The sequence below is a fragment of the Lissotriton helveticus genome, chromosome 1_1, assembly GCF_964261635.1.
Source record: "Lissotriton helveticus chromosome 1_1, aLisHel1.1, whole genome shotgun sequence".
In the NCBI taxonomy this organism is placed as follows: Eukaryota; Metazoa; Chordata; class Amphibia; order Caudata; family Salamandridae; genus Lissotriton; species Lissotriton helveticus.
The window spans coordinates 640162368-640176602 of record NC_136057.1 but is presented as its reverse complement, the minus strand read 5'-3'; the positions used below and the strand labels follow the sequence as shown (position 1 = coordinate 640176602).

Sequence of the window (14235 nt, the reverse complement as noted above, 5' to 3'; positions counted from 1 at the left end):
TAGGAGCTGTGGTAACACAAGACATACATTCTGATGACTGGGATGTGATGGTATGCAGCTTTTGATGCTGAAGATCTGAATTTAAATTCTGCCAATTATGCTGATGTATTCTGTTATCAACATTATGGGCACCATTACGTCCACATAACAAGCACATTACGCTCTGTCTTCAATTACACTGAATAAGAACATTGTCCAACTCCCATCCAAGGGAGTTCTAAAACACTTGGGAATAAGTTTGCTTATTGTACCGATTATAACACATCTAATCCAGAATCCTATTTTTTTTAAATTGCATTCTTCATCCCAGCCCAAATTTATTCTTACCCATACTAAATTGATCTATTCCAATTCCTTTAGAACGGAATTGGCCAAACAGGGTTATGATCACTGAAAAGATCACTTTGGTTTGAAATCCATTTGGGGTACTAAAGCTTGGCAGGTTTGGGGTGCTGAAGCTCTTCATCGTGCCTGCCTGATTCCGACTCAAATTTTATTTTTAAATAACACAGTACACTGGACCACTTGTTTTGGCTTGGCAACTGTTAAAAATGTCCCATCCATCCCCACCTCAGCGTAATATAACAATTGGCACGCACAATCTAATTATACGATCAGTGTATTAAAACCTTTATTTCGAAGTTACACTTTTAATATTTCTGAGATTGACCAATCCGGTTGGTTGGTCTGGCAAACAAGTTCAAATACATGTCAACTGCGTTTTATAATGTAACACCTGGTCTCACACAAAGTAGACCGGATCAACGTTTTCCAAATTCACAAAGAGTCACCATATACTCAGTGGGCGACATTAATTTGGCCTATTCTATCCTAGGTCCCAGAGGACCTAGAAATAAGAGCTTTATCTATGCTGCTTACAATTACATTTGGAAACTTTTGCAGGCAGAAGCAGCTTTACGTCTGCGCCAAATAAATCAGGCGAATTTAGAAAAATTCTTGCTGTGGTCAACAATAGCATCAGCACACTGTCTTCATGCATTTACAGCTTGGATAATATTGTTTCATTAGTTATTGATATTATTCAGAATGATGCATCTGTGTTGTATCATGGTCAAAATCAAGTAAGATCAGTAATGCAGTTTGCAAGGACATTACAGACTCTCAAAATGGGAAAAGTCCTGTGGGATTATTTAAATGCTTCTGCTTTCTTTTCACCTTTTAATTTGACTGATAAACAGAGATTTATGTCCATGAAAGATGCTACATACATGCGATTACACATTGAACAGTTGGAGCCCTTGCCATTCTCAGTGGTGGATACAGACTCTGCTGTTTGGTTAATTAATGGGGTAATATCTCTCCCATTTTTGTTGTTTCAATTTAAATCATGCAAGCAACATTTTCCGATAGGGCGCTTTGAGCCCCTTGGTAGTGCGTTTCTCCATGAATTATGGACCCTTCCTTTCAATTACAGATGTCAACGGGAGGATAAGAAGTTTTTCTAACAGGGGAGGACTGCGATTCCACAGTAGGACATTCCCTGATTTGTAAACACGCTAAGTTGCACGGTGCTTGTAATGTATCTGCTCCTAATCTTGCTTGTTTTTTTAAAGGAACTCCCGTCCCATCAATGATTCCTGCTTTTACATTGCTTACAAACAGCAGTTATCTTATATCTTATTCTGAACAACCACGACTGCTGTGGTTTACGGTCAGGGATCCTGTATTTAGTAACAGTTTCACAACATTTACTTGTTGTAGAATGTGCTCTTTCCACCCAGTTCAATTTGGCCTTCCATTCCTACTTTGAAAACAGATTTCAACAAAATGAGCAGGCTCAAAGCACTATTGTTTCAACAGTAAGTGGCCCTCACTTCAGCTCGAGAGACCTTCGAGTTACAGGTGGCAAGGACATCTAGAGAGATTCAGTCGCTTCTGAACACTAACTTCCCACTTCACATTGGGGAGCTTATAAATCAAATATATAATGCATCTGACACCAAAGGCCTTGTTCATTTGTTTAAGAATGTGGGATCCTGCCTTCTGACTTCTATTCAGACGATATTTGGAGTAATACTGGATTTTATTCATTGTATATTTTCTAGCGTCTTCGGAGAGTTTCCTTTGTTACTGGCGCTTGCAGGTGGAATACTGATCCTTCTGCTTCTACTATGCATTGGCTGCTCAACTTGTGGTAGTGCGCAGACCAGGCCAAGTGCAACTGTACCGTGACCGAATGCAACACCTTTTTGGATACCTGCCATTAGCGATGCTTAGCATGAGTTATGGATTGACTTTTCGCTTTGCCTACTTCACTTGCGTGCAACCCGTTTTCTACTGTCAGCGGTGCCCTTTCTGTTGGGCCTTGGATTTATGACTCTCCAAAACACCATGCACAGTCCCGGATTTTCACCAGTTGATGGGTCCCTTAGAGGCCCATGAACAGGCCTTTTCTGGGAATGGCCGCATGGCGCGTTCTTCTGCACTTGGCATCTTGGCTGAATGGGATATCTGCACGGCTGCGCAGAACCTCTTACAACAAAGTTTCATCGAATATCACACAAGTTGTCTATGCTCTAGGAAGCATCACAATACGAAGAGCATGTCTGCTCCTTCGACATACTAAATTGGATGGCATCCCTTTTTTCTACCAACAATAGGGATGACCTTTTGGAATGAATTGCATTCTTAAGTGCACATACTTTCATGGATTTTCCACCTCCATCTTAATCTCGTTTTCCCTGAAACAACCAAATTTTAAACAACACAATTGTTATTTTATTATTTACAATATGTTTTTTCTCCACAATTATTTTTCTTTTTAGCGCTTCTGGACTCTGCTTAACTTTGAACTCTGTTTTAGTCTTTTGTCTATATACTACGACCTTACCAAGGGGAGGGTGTTATATGGCCGTTAGGGTCATTCTCGACATTGCTAAATTAGCATGAGCTCTGCTGCCATGATGCTGCTTTTGGGCATGTTACTACATGCAAGACTCTGTTTGTGCCTTTCACATGAGAACTGTCTGCTTTCTGCATTCTCTGCTGTTCCTGGAGTTTAGTCTGAAGACGATGTTCCTAGCACCTAGACAAAACATACTACACACAGCTGCACTGCTGTAAAGCTCGTGCTTTGTTATTACGGGGATGCATATTGTTTACACACACTTGGAGGGAAACCTTTCCTTGGAGAAGAGCTATGATGTAAACCTACCATCTAGGCTCTAAGGTATGGGGTCTGCTGTCAAAGCCCAGAGATCTTCCTTTACATTATAAACCTCAACGTACCAAGGGGAGGGTGGTTAAGCCTTATAGTCCTTTTTCCACTGACTATATATAATGACATCCCCCTTTATATTCTATGGAATTGTAACAATGCTAACTGTGTTAGGTTTATGCATTTTACTGCTGGTAGTGGCTCGTATACTGCATTATAGAGCAAGATAGTTAAAATAAACATTTTGAACAATACATTGTGGACAAGTACGAGTGATTCAGCAAAAGGGTATGTCTTGCTACCGCGAATCCGGAGAGAGTCGGGAGTGTTGTGTTCTGGGCTGTCTAATCATTTGTAGCTTCGTGATTATGTAGGAGAATGAGTGAGACACTATAGCTAGTCGGTTTTGGAATTTTGGGCACTAACGTGGTAGGAAGGTACAACCCCTATACACCGAGGTCCTGTTTTCCTGCGCACAGTTCTGTGTATGAGCAGAATTTCCGCAACAATCTACGGTAATTCATGCAGGATGGAAAGAATCTGGGGTGAAGTGAGCTTGCCGAACAAAAAACAATTGTGGCCCGAGACCAACAATATTTCATTCCAGTTAGAGCAATGAAAATCCTTCAGCTGGCCCAAATTGAGAAAATGCCCCATCGTAGACATATAATTTGTGTAACAAGCAGTCCTATGTTGGTATCTGGGTTGTCTGCACGGCTACTTAGACAATGATGATATTGATTTTTTTTGTGAAGTTTTAAATTGGCCCAAAGGCATTAGGGCGCTTTACATGGCCACCAAATTACATTACACAACGGCAGATTTACATTTTTTTTTTTTTTTTACTTAAACACGCAAGTGATTTTCCCCGAATCAAGGGTGTCAAACCTTGTGTCACTCAAATAACAGCAGCAAGCATTTAACTCGATAAACCTTCTTGTCAGCTCACTAAAAGTGACGACCACCTTCAAAATAACTGCGAACCTACATAAGCAGCTCACAGTGATTCAGGGGAAAAAATAAAAGCATATAAACGGAAAGGGAAGTTTCCATAAGATGGAAGCGACTTGTTGAAACCTGCTTGTGGGTATACCTCTCACAGCAAGGGCTGCAAAATCTATTCATGTGGTTTTTATAAACAGTATGATACAATACTTCTAGCCAGCCTCAGTTGGCATATCTTTATTTCCGGAACTGAACCAAAGCCACAAGAGAACACAGCCATGTGGAACCATGGACTTGTCACACTCGTGCTCTAACTACACAAGCTCCTTCCTGCCGTGAGAAATCATCCCTATATGTCTGTTTTTAGCTTGGCTTCTTTTTTCATCTTGGGGCTTTTTACTGTATTTTTTGTAAGCGCTGACACAACAGCCCGTAAAGATTATTTAAGCTTTTATATTTACGGGGGCCCGTGATGCTCTCCTGATCTGTCTGACAATAGACTACCAGTGACATCACACAAGTATCTTTTAAAGAGGAGGAGAATCACAAGCGAGACACAGCAAAAGCAAACAACAAAACAGGGGAAAGGGGGGATGAGAGAATGCTAGAACATCCCTTAAAGAGGAATACATCAATATCACCCCCCTAAAACAGGAGGAGCAACAGCACTCTTCAAAAGGAAAGAGAGCTAGAACACGAGACAGATTAATGTTTATTGTTTTATATTATCCATTTGAAGTGACCCAAAGGCCCTTAAATGAAAGAGAAGGGGATGTGGCGTTATAGACAGAGCTGCCAACTTGGTAAACAGGTTTGAGTCTTGGCTTCGGCTCAACATCCTGTGATTCTGGGCAAATCACTTAATCTCCCCATGCCGAATAAAAACAAATGTAAGTGGTGCTCGTGTAAAGCACTCCAATAACTTTGAGCCTAGTAGAACGGTAGAGGGGGTTTGGGTAAAACAACGTGAGTGGAATGAGGGCGGGGATGAAGGAGAGGGACTGCAGACACAAAATTGAGACAAGATATATGCAATTATAAATAAGGCAAGTCGAAAAAGCAACATTTCAGCACTGGGCTCCTTTTAGAGCCTATACGGTAATTCTAGTTCAGCATTTCAGGATTTTGAATCTTGCCTCTAGTCCACTGATGTGGGAGCGCCATTACGCTTCTAATCCAGTGTTTGTGTTGAGTTCTATGAAGAAAGAAGAATGTAACCCAGACTGCGAGGAGCGCAATAGGGCAATGCCGGGACCACTGGGTCTGAATCCCGCCAGTAAAACACAAAGTATGGTGAGTCAAGGTGAAGGCGATGCATGTTGCCACTGAACTCGTTGTTTAAAATAAAGGCAAGTGCCTAAATAGTGTCACTGCTTTAGGAAACAAACATGCGGGAGATTCCTTTAAGGGAGTTGGGGTAATCCTTGAACGCCCTTTGCCGGTAGCCACCTCTGCCTCAATAGTGGTACTGCTTTAGGAAACAAATACACGGGCACTCCCTTTGAGGGTGTTTAGGTAATCCTTGAACGGCCACGCTGGTGGCCTCCTCTGCCGAAATGGATGGACTAGAATGTGGAGAAAATGCTGCGGTTGTGGTGGGGCACTGGTGAGGCATACAGGGAACGTGGTGTATAACGTGGGGACCACTCAGGTGCATAGTGAAGATACACAAATCAGTCCCTTTAAATGAATCTGGTAATCTAGGCTAGCAGCGCTAGCACATTAAGAAGTGTCTCAGTGAAGAACACAAATACGGCCTCGGCATCCAAGCCGTTTAAGGTGAAATGAATATTGCGGGTGCTCCCTTCACGTAATTATGGTATCAAAGTAAAAGCTAACTAGAAGGCTCGTCCCCCGTTAAAGCTACAGCTGTGCTCACAGTATTCATGGAATGGAGATAAATACAGAAGCGCCATTGAGTGATAGCATAAGGGTTAGAGCGGCCGACCTGGAAGCTGGGAAAGAGGTTTCGAGTCTCGGCAGGAGTCACAATATCCAGTGTTTCTATGCAAATCGCGTAATCTCTCTGTGAAGTGCTCTGATACTTTCGTTGGTTTTCGCAATGTGTGTGTAAAATAGCACATCAATTAAAAAAAAAGAACTTTCACCAAAGTGCATGAAAGCAGTACTTGGGCGTAGGGACACTGATAAGGGAAACACACTAGAGAAAGAACAGGAAATAGTATGGTATAGCTAATAGAAACAGAGAAAAAGTAAGTGGAAGAACACCAACCAATAAAAAGCAAGTGCGGAACATATGCCCCTTTTAAGATTTATATTAAATACAATAGATTTCACAACCACAGCGCAAGCTCTGTGCAGGTGACACCTAAAAGTGAACAGTGAAGAGAAAAAAAAGGGGCAGACGGTTTCAAATTCTACTTCTCTTGCTCTGGTTATAGTGGCTTGCGACTTATAACAACACAGAATCTTTTGTAATGCAAGTGTAGGGCATTATCTTAAGAAAATAACTGTTTACCTTTTAGATCATAGTTTTCCACAATCAGTTCTTCTATTTGTCGCAGCATTTCTTCAGGACTCACTGTGGCAAGGCTTGGTGTATTTATGCTAGGCCCTCCATTTGCAATCGTATTTCCGAACGGGTTACCATTTTCACCAGATGCGCCATTTTCAGAACTTAGGACTTGCTGGTTTGCCATCACGGCAAAGACTTACTTCCCCCTTTGACAAAAAAGAGAATAATTTAACGTTCTGCCGTAGAAAGAAAATTATAAACATGCATAGCCAAAGCAAATGTAGCTGGAATTCTTGAGTGTTCAACAAGTTACCACAATTTCGAACTAGTGTGACTTGTTAAGGCTGGTAAAAAATTATTTATGATTTAACCAGCTACACCATTTATAGGTTTTTACAATCTACATTTATGACACCTTTACATTTCGGCTGTGAAATCATTCCAAATTTAAGCCATCCTTGGACGGTCAATGAATGGTACACAAGACATTTTGGTTATCCGATTAAAATAACAAAAACACACTAATATTATGAAGAGAAATGTGTTTCTTCGAAAAAATGAAGGTGGCAAAAGTCAAGGTTCTAAGGAAACATGGATGGAAAACGTTGATCCGTATCAAGATGTTACAAGAACACACACTTGTGCCAGGCCCCCTAGGTACAGGAGCAATTTACTGAAGTGCGTCCTAGCCACACTTAGTAACAATTAAAGTCTCCCCAAGTATCGGATAGGTAAGATTGCTCTAAGTCGCAAGTCCCATACAAAAATCACGTGATTAATGATTTGCTCCTATCAATATTCTATTTTATGTTCTGGGCCATACTAAAATATACAGAGTCCAAACAGTAAAGATTCTTCAATTTGACGTTTTTTATTCTCGTTGGTGTTACATCCAGCATGAAAGACTGTCACTATGCCAACACATGTTTCGTCTCCCCTTAGACTTTATCAAGGCGATTGGAAAAACAAGTTGTCTATCTCTCCCGAATGGATATGTAACCAAGGCTTTAAAAACGAGAATGGTCATCATCAAGGCAATCCTCGGTCATCTCCAGGAATTGAAAGTGCACCCGTTAATTGTTGTGACTGGGTGTTAATATCCTCGGAAGGATGAAATCCTCAATCCATCTCTTTGTTGTGACGTCGCGTCACAACAAGGAGTGCGAGTAACGTTTGGAGGAGACACCGCGATCTGACTACGGAGAGGAGCTTATCAGGGTTCCCTATCGGCTTTTTAATTGCGGAGTGACACGGAAAAGAGATGGATTGAGGATTTCATCCTTCCGAGGTCCATCCATTATAGTCACCAACTTATGGTAAGCAAGCATTTAGCAAATTTAAAGCATCTGGCTTTCCTGTAATGCACAAAATAGATACTTGGTATTCTCATTATTCTACAAATTTAAAATTGTAAGGCATAAAGAAAATGTAGCAACGACACAATGTAAACATCTGCAATATACCGTGGCTCTGGTAGTATGGAACTCAGTGTTGTCAGCATACAGGCACAGCTATCTGCAGCCATATACTAAACAAGCATTTGCAATGCATTAGATCTCGCATTTGTGAGAGTTTAAGCTATTTGCATTGTAAATGACAATGCCTCTTGTTCATCTGCTTTTGAAAATTAACACATAAATAAAAGGCATTGTCATTTACAATGCCACTAGCTCAGACTCTTGTAAATGCGAGACCTATTTCATTTCAAAGAAGTGGCCGCTGCTAGGAAAGTGAAAGGGACATGGTGTGCTGAATGTTGCAGTAAAGCAAGTTGTGTCTGCAGTAGGAGAAACTCATTAAAGAAAATAGAGCCTGCAGACTAAATAAGACATACCGTGTAACAACAGAAGTAAAAGGGTCAGTCCTCTTGGGAGGTTACAAATGAAGACAAGGCGGTACTGAGGAACTAACAAGCCTATTAACGAATCAGAAGCTAGCATTTACAAAGGACAAATACACAAGTCAATGAAAAATATGGGTGGAGAGTGCAAGGAGCTTCATGTCCATACTCTAATACAGCATGCCTCGCAAAGCAGCGCATGCGCTACACAGGCTCAACCTAAATCTAAGTGAAATCTCTTTTGATGGCATACTTAAAAATAGCTTTATCTCAGTCTGTTCATCTGTCTCCATGGGCTACAGATTCATCGCCTCCAAAACAGTTACCTCCCCTACTTACACTTCCAACTATACTTTGGGTTATTGTTCTCTCGGTCATAAAAATCAATTTCCTACCATACCCGCTCCTCATTAACTTGCCTTCAGATCTTTTAACTATCCGTGTTTCATCAGTCCAGGTTTCCCAACTATCAAAGCCAATTCAACCCAGCATGCATCAAAATGAATGCATCGCATGTACATTGACATACCCATATTTGTATTTACCCTGCTTGGAGTGGTGTGGCTCACTGGTTAGAGGCGGCAGACCCGGAAGCAGAGAACGGCCTGGGACCAGGGTTCAATTCCCGACGCGGCAGGACCAGGGTCAGCGGACTCGATAATTCTCGCCTCGGCGCCTACTCTAACCAGGGATCACACTCTGCATCTCTACAACGGCCCCCCACATTCGCCGGGGATGCCTGGTTTCACCTTGGAGATACCCAGTAGGGACCATCTCACAGGGATAGCCAGGACGGGTTCCCCAGCGGTCTACAGCGCCACGACGCCTCAGGGCAGCAGTGCGCTTTACAAGACACATACATTTACATTTACATTCTTGCTGACATTACATCAAAACTCACATACACTTTCCATGAATATACATGGTTAGAATAGTAAATCATCCTCTCCTCTAATATTTTGTTGGTATTCCATTGCCTCTGCTAACGTTGGAAGATAGAACTATAGCTACTTCTGGGAGGCATTGGAAAAAGGAATATCTCCAATGGTTAGAACTCCAGCACTGTGTCCTTCTCAGTGATTTTAAGAATTAAATGAATGACTCCAACTATGCCACGTTCAATCAGCTTCTAGTCTGCAAAAGGTCATTATGGTGTATGTTGCTTGAAGATCGATCTCTCCTCCTCAGATTGGCAACCAACTATTAACTCATCTGAAAGCTACGTACAATCTTATTGCCCTAATAATGTCACTTTATAAAACTCATCAAATAAAATAAATAAATAAATGATTATTTCACCATGCTATTAGAATGTTCGTTCTCCTGTGGGAATACTCTTGAAGTATTAGCTACAAAAATCCACCCATATTAAGACCTAGGCATCGGCTGAGATGAGATCAAATCTTCGCAACATAAGTGTCAGGAAGGAAAAATGAAACTTAAGGGCCTACCATTGGGCCATAAAGGTTTACAACTGCTCAGTACCTAACTCAGTCAACAAAATATGGATGTCCGTCAAGGTCCTTCTGAAAGTCAACCTGAGTATCCTCAGTGTAACAGTATTTCACCAATTAGTCTCTGGCAGCAATGGATAAAACTGGTTTAGGAACTTTTGCAGGAGACAAATAGGGAAGGGGTCACACTCATATTTGTTTTTTTTAGTTGAGGGAACAAAGTAATAAAGCCTGCTTCACCCACGGTTGGGAACAAACAGCGAGGCACGGTGATACAGGTCAAGAATATTGAAAAAGCTTAAAGTGTAGGAACCACGAGTATGCTCGCCTCTATATTGAAGATGTTTGACTTGGCTATTGAAGTTTTTTGAGTTGAAATATATACATGAAAACTTTGATAAGCCAGACTGTCAGGCTCTAATTGATGTAACACTTTCAAACTGAGGATATCATGGTTTAGGTCAAAATATATGGTGTTCAGCAACCTTGTTCGGTAAGAAGGGAGCAGCGCAGACCACTGACACCAGGTTTGTGTGAAAAAGGCTGCTATATTGAAACAGGTGCAAATCACAAAACAAACTTGGCCTTTGCCTAACAAAGCTACAACTTCACCATACAAAGTTACTCACCTATGTTAAGTGACCCCACTCGCAACTTCATTCAGCAATATCGTACTTGCTCCAGAGCTAGTCAACTGCAACTGAGATCTTTAAACTCCCTTCCCTCTGTACTTCAACTATTATAAGCTTAACTAATTAAAATTCTTACAGAACCTTAAACTTCCTGGCTCATCCAGGCGTTACCTTGCCTAACTGTTCCCGTTCTCTTTCAGCCTGAATTGACACTGACAACAATAAACTTCGGTAAACCATGGCAACTTCTCGGTCAACCCTCTCTGCCCTTTTTTACCCCCACCCCACTCTCCCCCCCCCCATTGCCCCAGTCAACTGGTGAAATCTTTTTTTAACTAACGGATGTTAAGCACCTTAGCCAACCCCAACTTTAATTGCAACAAGTACAGTTCCATTCCCATGAAGGACAAATGTTCCTCATCACCTCAGAAAAATTCCACAACCTCGTAATGAAGGTCTCAATGGTCAACTCTGCCCAGGTCGAGGTCCCTGCAAAACGAGTGCATTTCCTTGTTCAGCTTCCTCCTAGACCCATCTATGGCTGCTGCCTTGATGGCCCTACGCCAGACCCTGCTGGGCACAAACTCCGACCATAACACGTGGCAAGCAGCCCACATCCTGTGAAGTTCCCTCAAGTCCTCCTTCATAGATTTAATCAAAATCAAACCCTTCTGGAGCAGTAAATCGTTCTCACCTAAGTGTATAAGCAGTATATCTCCGACCATAACACGTGACAAGCAGCCCACATCCTGTGAAGTTCCCTCAAGTCCTCCTTCATAGATTTAATCAAAATCAAACCCTTCTGGAGCAGTAAATCGTTCTCACCTAAGTGTATAAGCAGTATATCAGGACACTTATCCCTTATTACTAGTGCATTCAAACAGATGAGGAGCTCCCTCCATCATATTTCCCCTTTCCCATTCCACCCGATTGAATACACAGCAACATTAAAGCCCAATTTCACCCTGTGACTGTTGGACCTTGCATGTCTTTCTGCCCATTTTCCCAATGACTGGCACACAATCCATATAGTCAAACCTGCAGCCTGATGTCTGGAAACAGAACCTTTAAAACTGAAACACAATTTGACAACCTATACAATTATTCAACAAAGTCCCTCCCTTCCTCTAACATAGCGCTGGAAACAATTGGATACCCATCTACCCATGTCCATTATGGTACCCCCAACACCAACCCCGCCTACCCGATTCTGTAGCCAATCCTATTCCGAAAGAGTGAGTCCCAAAAACGCATGCATCCAAGCCAAAAAGGGCCAGCGCCTTCCACATTATCGCTAACAACTGAAAAGACTTAACTGGTTTAAAGCCCTCACGCTGAAACCCCCCACCACCCCCAAGCACTGACAGAGGCCAAAAAGCTGTCTCCCACTGAACTGGGTACAGCTGAGCTACATGATATACCCAGAGCAGTATGCTCCTGACCTCACTCCTTTTATCTGTTTTGGATTTGTCCAGCCAGACGCTCAGGCCTTCCACATATCGACTAACGTCCTCTCAGAGAATGCCCCTATGCCTTCTAACACCCAAAAGCTCAGAGACCCGAAAGACACCAAAAAACATCCAGGACATAAGGGCTAAGAACAACACTGTCTCACCTCTGCAAATTCTGGGAAGAACAAAAAGCAACTCACTTAAAACGGCCAATGTCAAAGACCTCACAACGCCACAAAAGCTTGCCTACAAAGGCAATAACTACCAATTTGTAGGAAATGGTCACCCTTGATAGGCCTTTTTCTATGAGAGACATTATAAATTGAATGAGATTCTCTGTCCTACCCCATTCTTCGGACCTCCACCTGGTCTCATCCACTAAAAATTCAGATCAGGCCTGGGCATAAGCTCTGCTCGTAGAGACTACTAGGGAATTTGCTACCAGCTGAAGCATCCTTTCTCTCTTACTGACCAAAGATCCTGGGAATCCGGGTCCTCTTCATGGCTAGCCCATGGAACCTCTCCCGCTGTGAGAGTTTCAGGCACTTATGAAAAAAAAACTCAGCAACTTCAACAGCTTTGTGTCCCTCGCTGACTGCCTATTAACCACCTTTCCCACCTGAACTCGCCTGTAGATCAACCGCTCGCCCCATAGCACCACTGCCACCATCAAAGGAAAAAACTCCAGCAATGCAAAGCTGCAGCCACCCAGCTTCCTCTCTGATGATCACTCGGCGGCACACCAATGCCCCCGACAATAAAGCCCCACACTAAAACCACTGCCACATCTGAAAAGATCTGAGCGTCCCAATTACTGCTGCTAGGGGAATCCCATTAAAGGACTGTAGAAAGACTCACCACATCCTCAGTTCCTCTTTCATACCTGCGGACAGACTGATATGATGGTGCCGTAATGGCAAACCGGAGAGTGACATGCCCAACCTCCTACAAAATGTCCTCCCCGGTGTCACTGCCCTGCACTCAAAGTTCAAATGGCCCAACAGGATCTGCATCTCTATGACAGTGACTTCCTCCTCCCCCCCTTTTCTACATTGGTTGCCTGTGAAAAGAAGAATAGAATATAAAGCACTTACTTTGGCTCACAGAGCAATGAATGACACTGTTCCGCAGTATTTGAGGCAGAGACTTCAAAAATATAGTAAGAATAGGATACTCAGATCTACTGACGAGAAATTTCTGGCTATCCGATGGTTCGCAAAGGCCAGGCCTTTTCGGTTAAAACCGCGACACTCTGGAACCCTATGCCTGAACATTTGAGAAAAACGAAATCGGAGTCCATCTTCAAGAAAGCTCTAAAAACATGGCTCATCGATCTTCCATAGTGTTCCCCGTTTTCCTGTTAGCTTCCATTGGTCTTTTGCACTACTAGCGCCGGGACACTTCCGTTGGAGGTAGCAGAGCACTTTGTAAGCTGTAATAATAATAACAATAATAACAATAATAATACACTGATGAGTATGTCACAAAAACGTGTTCTCCAGGTATGAAATCATTGACTGAATGTCCTTCTGGCCAAGAGAGGTGTTAAATCAACCTAAACTGCCCCTGTTCTTTTTTTGGGTCACACTCCAATCAGAACAAGCATTTACAATGCAATAGGTCTCGCATTAATTAAGTTTGAGCTATTGGCATTGCTAAATATTGCAACACCAATTGCAACAAAAGCCTTTAAATTGTAGGCCAAAAAAACTGTGTATTTATTTTTGTAGCAATGGTGGCATGCTGCGCTTTAAATGAATAGGTTTAAAAGTAAAGTGCGCCCTACTGCGATTGCTACAATAGTTAATTGTGGATGCGCTAACAATTGATGTGTGCACTGAGGGCTGGTGGTGTGTGTGCCTGCAGAAATTGTGCACTGATGGCTGGTGGTGTGTGTGCCTGGTGGAAGTGTGCACAGCCGGCTGGTGGTGTGTGTGCCTGGTGGAAGCGTGCACTGACGGCTGGTGGTGTGTGCCTGGTAAAAGTGTGCACTCACGGCTGGTGGTGTGTGTGTGCCCGGTGAAAGTGTGCACTGACGGCTGGTGGTGTGTGTGTGCCTGGTGAAAGCGTGCACTGACGGCTGGTGGAGTGTCCCTGGTGGAAGCGTGCACTGTCTTACCTAAATCCACGGGGAGCATCCGCTCTGCCACCTGCATCGCAGTGCACGTGGGTCCTGGAGTAAACCCAACTCTTAGGTTCTGATGAGACACCGTGTGGTTCACTCCTCACACGACTACTTTTTGGTCCCATGCTGGAGTA

At 42.7% G+C, this 14235-nt stretch overlaps 1 protein-coding gene across 1 annotated transcript in view; it reads right to left on the bottom strand.

Moving 5' to 3' along the window:
- OPTN (optineurin) overlaps positions 1-14235 on the bottom strand; it is a 592249-nt gene that overhangs the window by 532200 nt on the left and 45814 nt on the right. Inside the window, exon 2 of the mRNA XM_078674172.1 lies at positions 6603-6805. Coding sequence (XP_078530298.1) covers positions 6603-6783 — 181 coding nt within the window. The 5' untranslated portion in view covers positions 6784-6805. The remainder of the gene's footprint in view (positions 1-6602; positions 6806-14235) is intronic.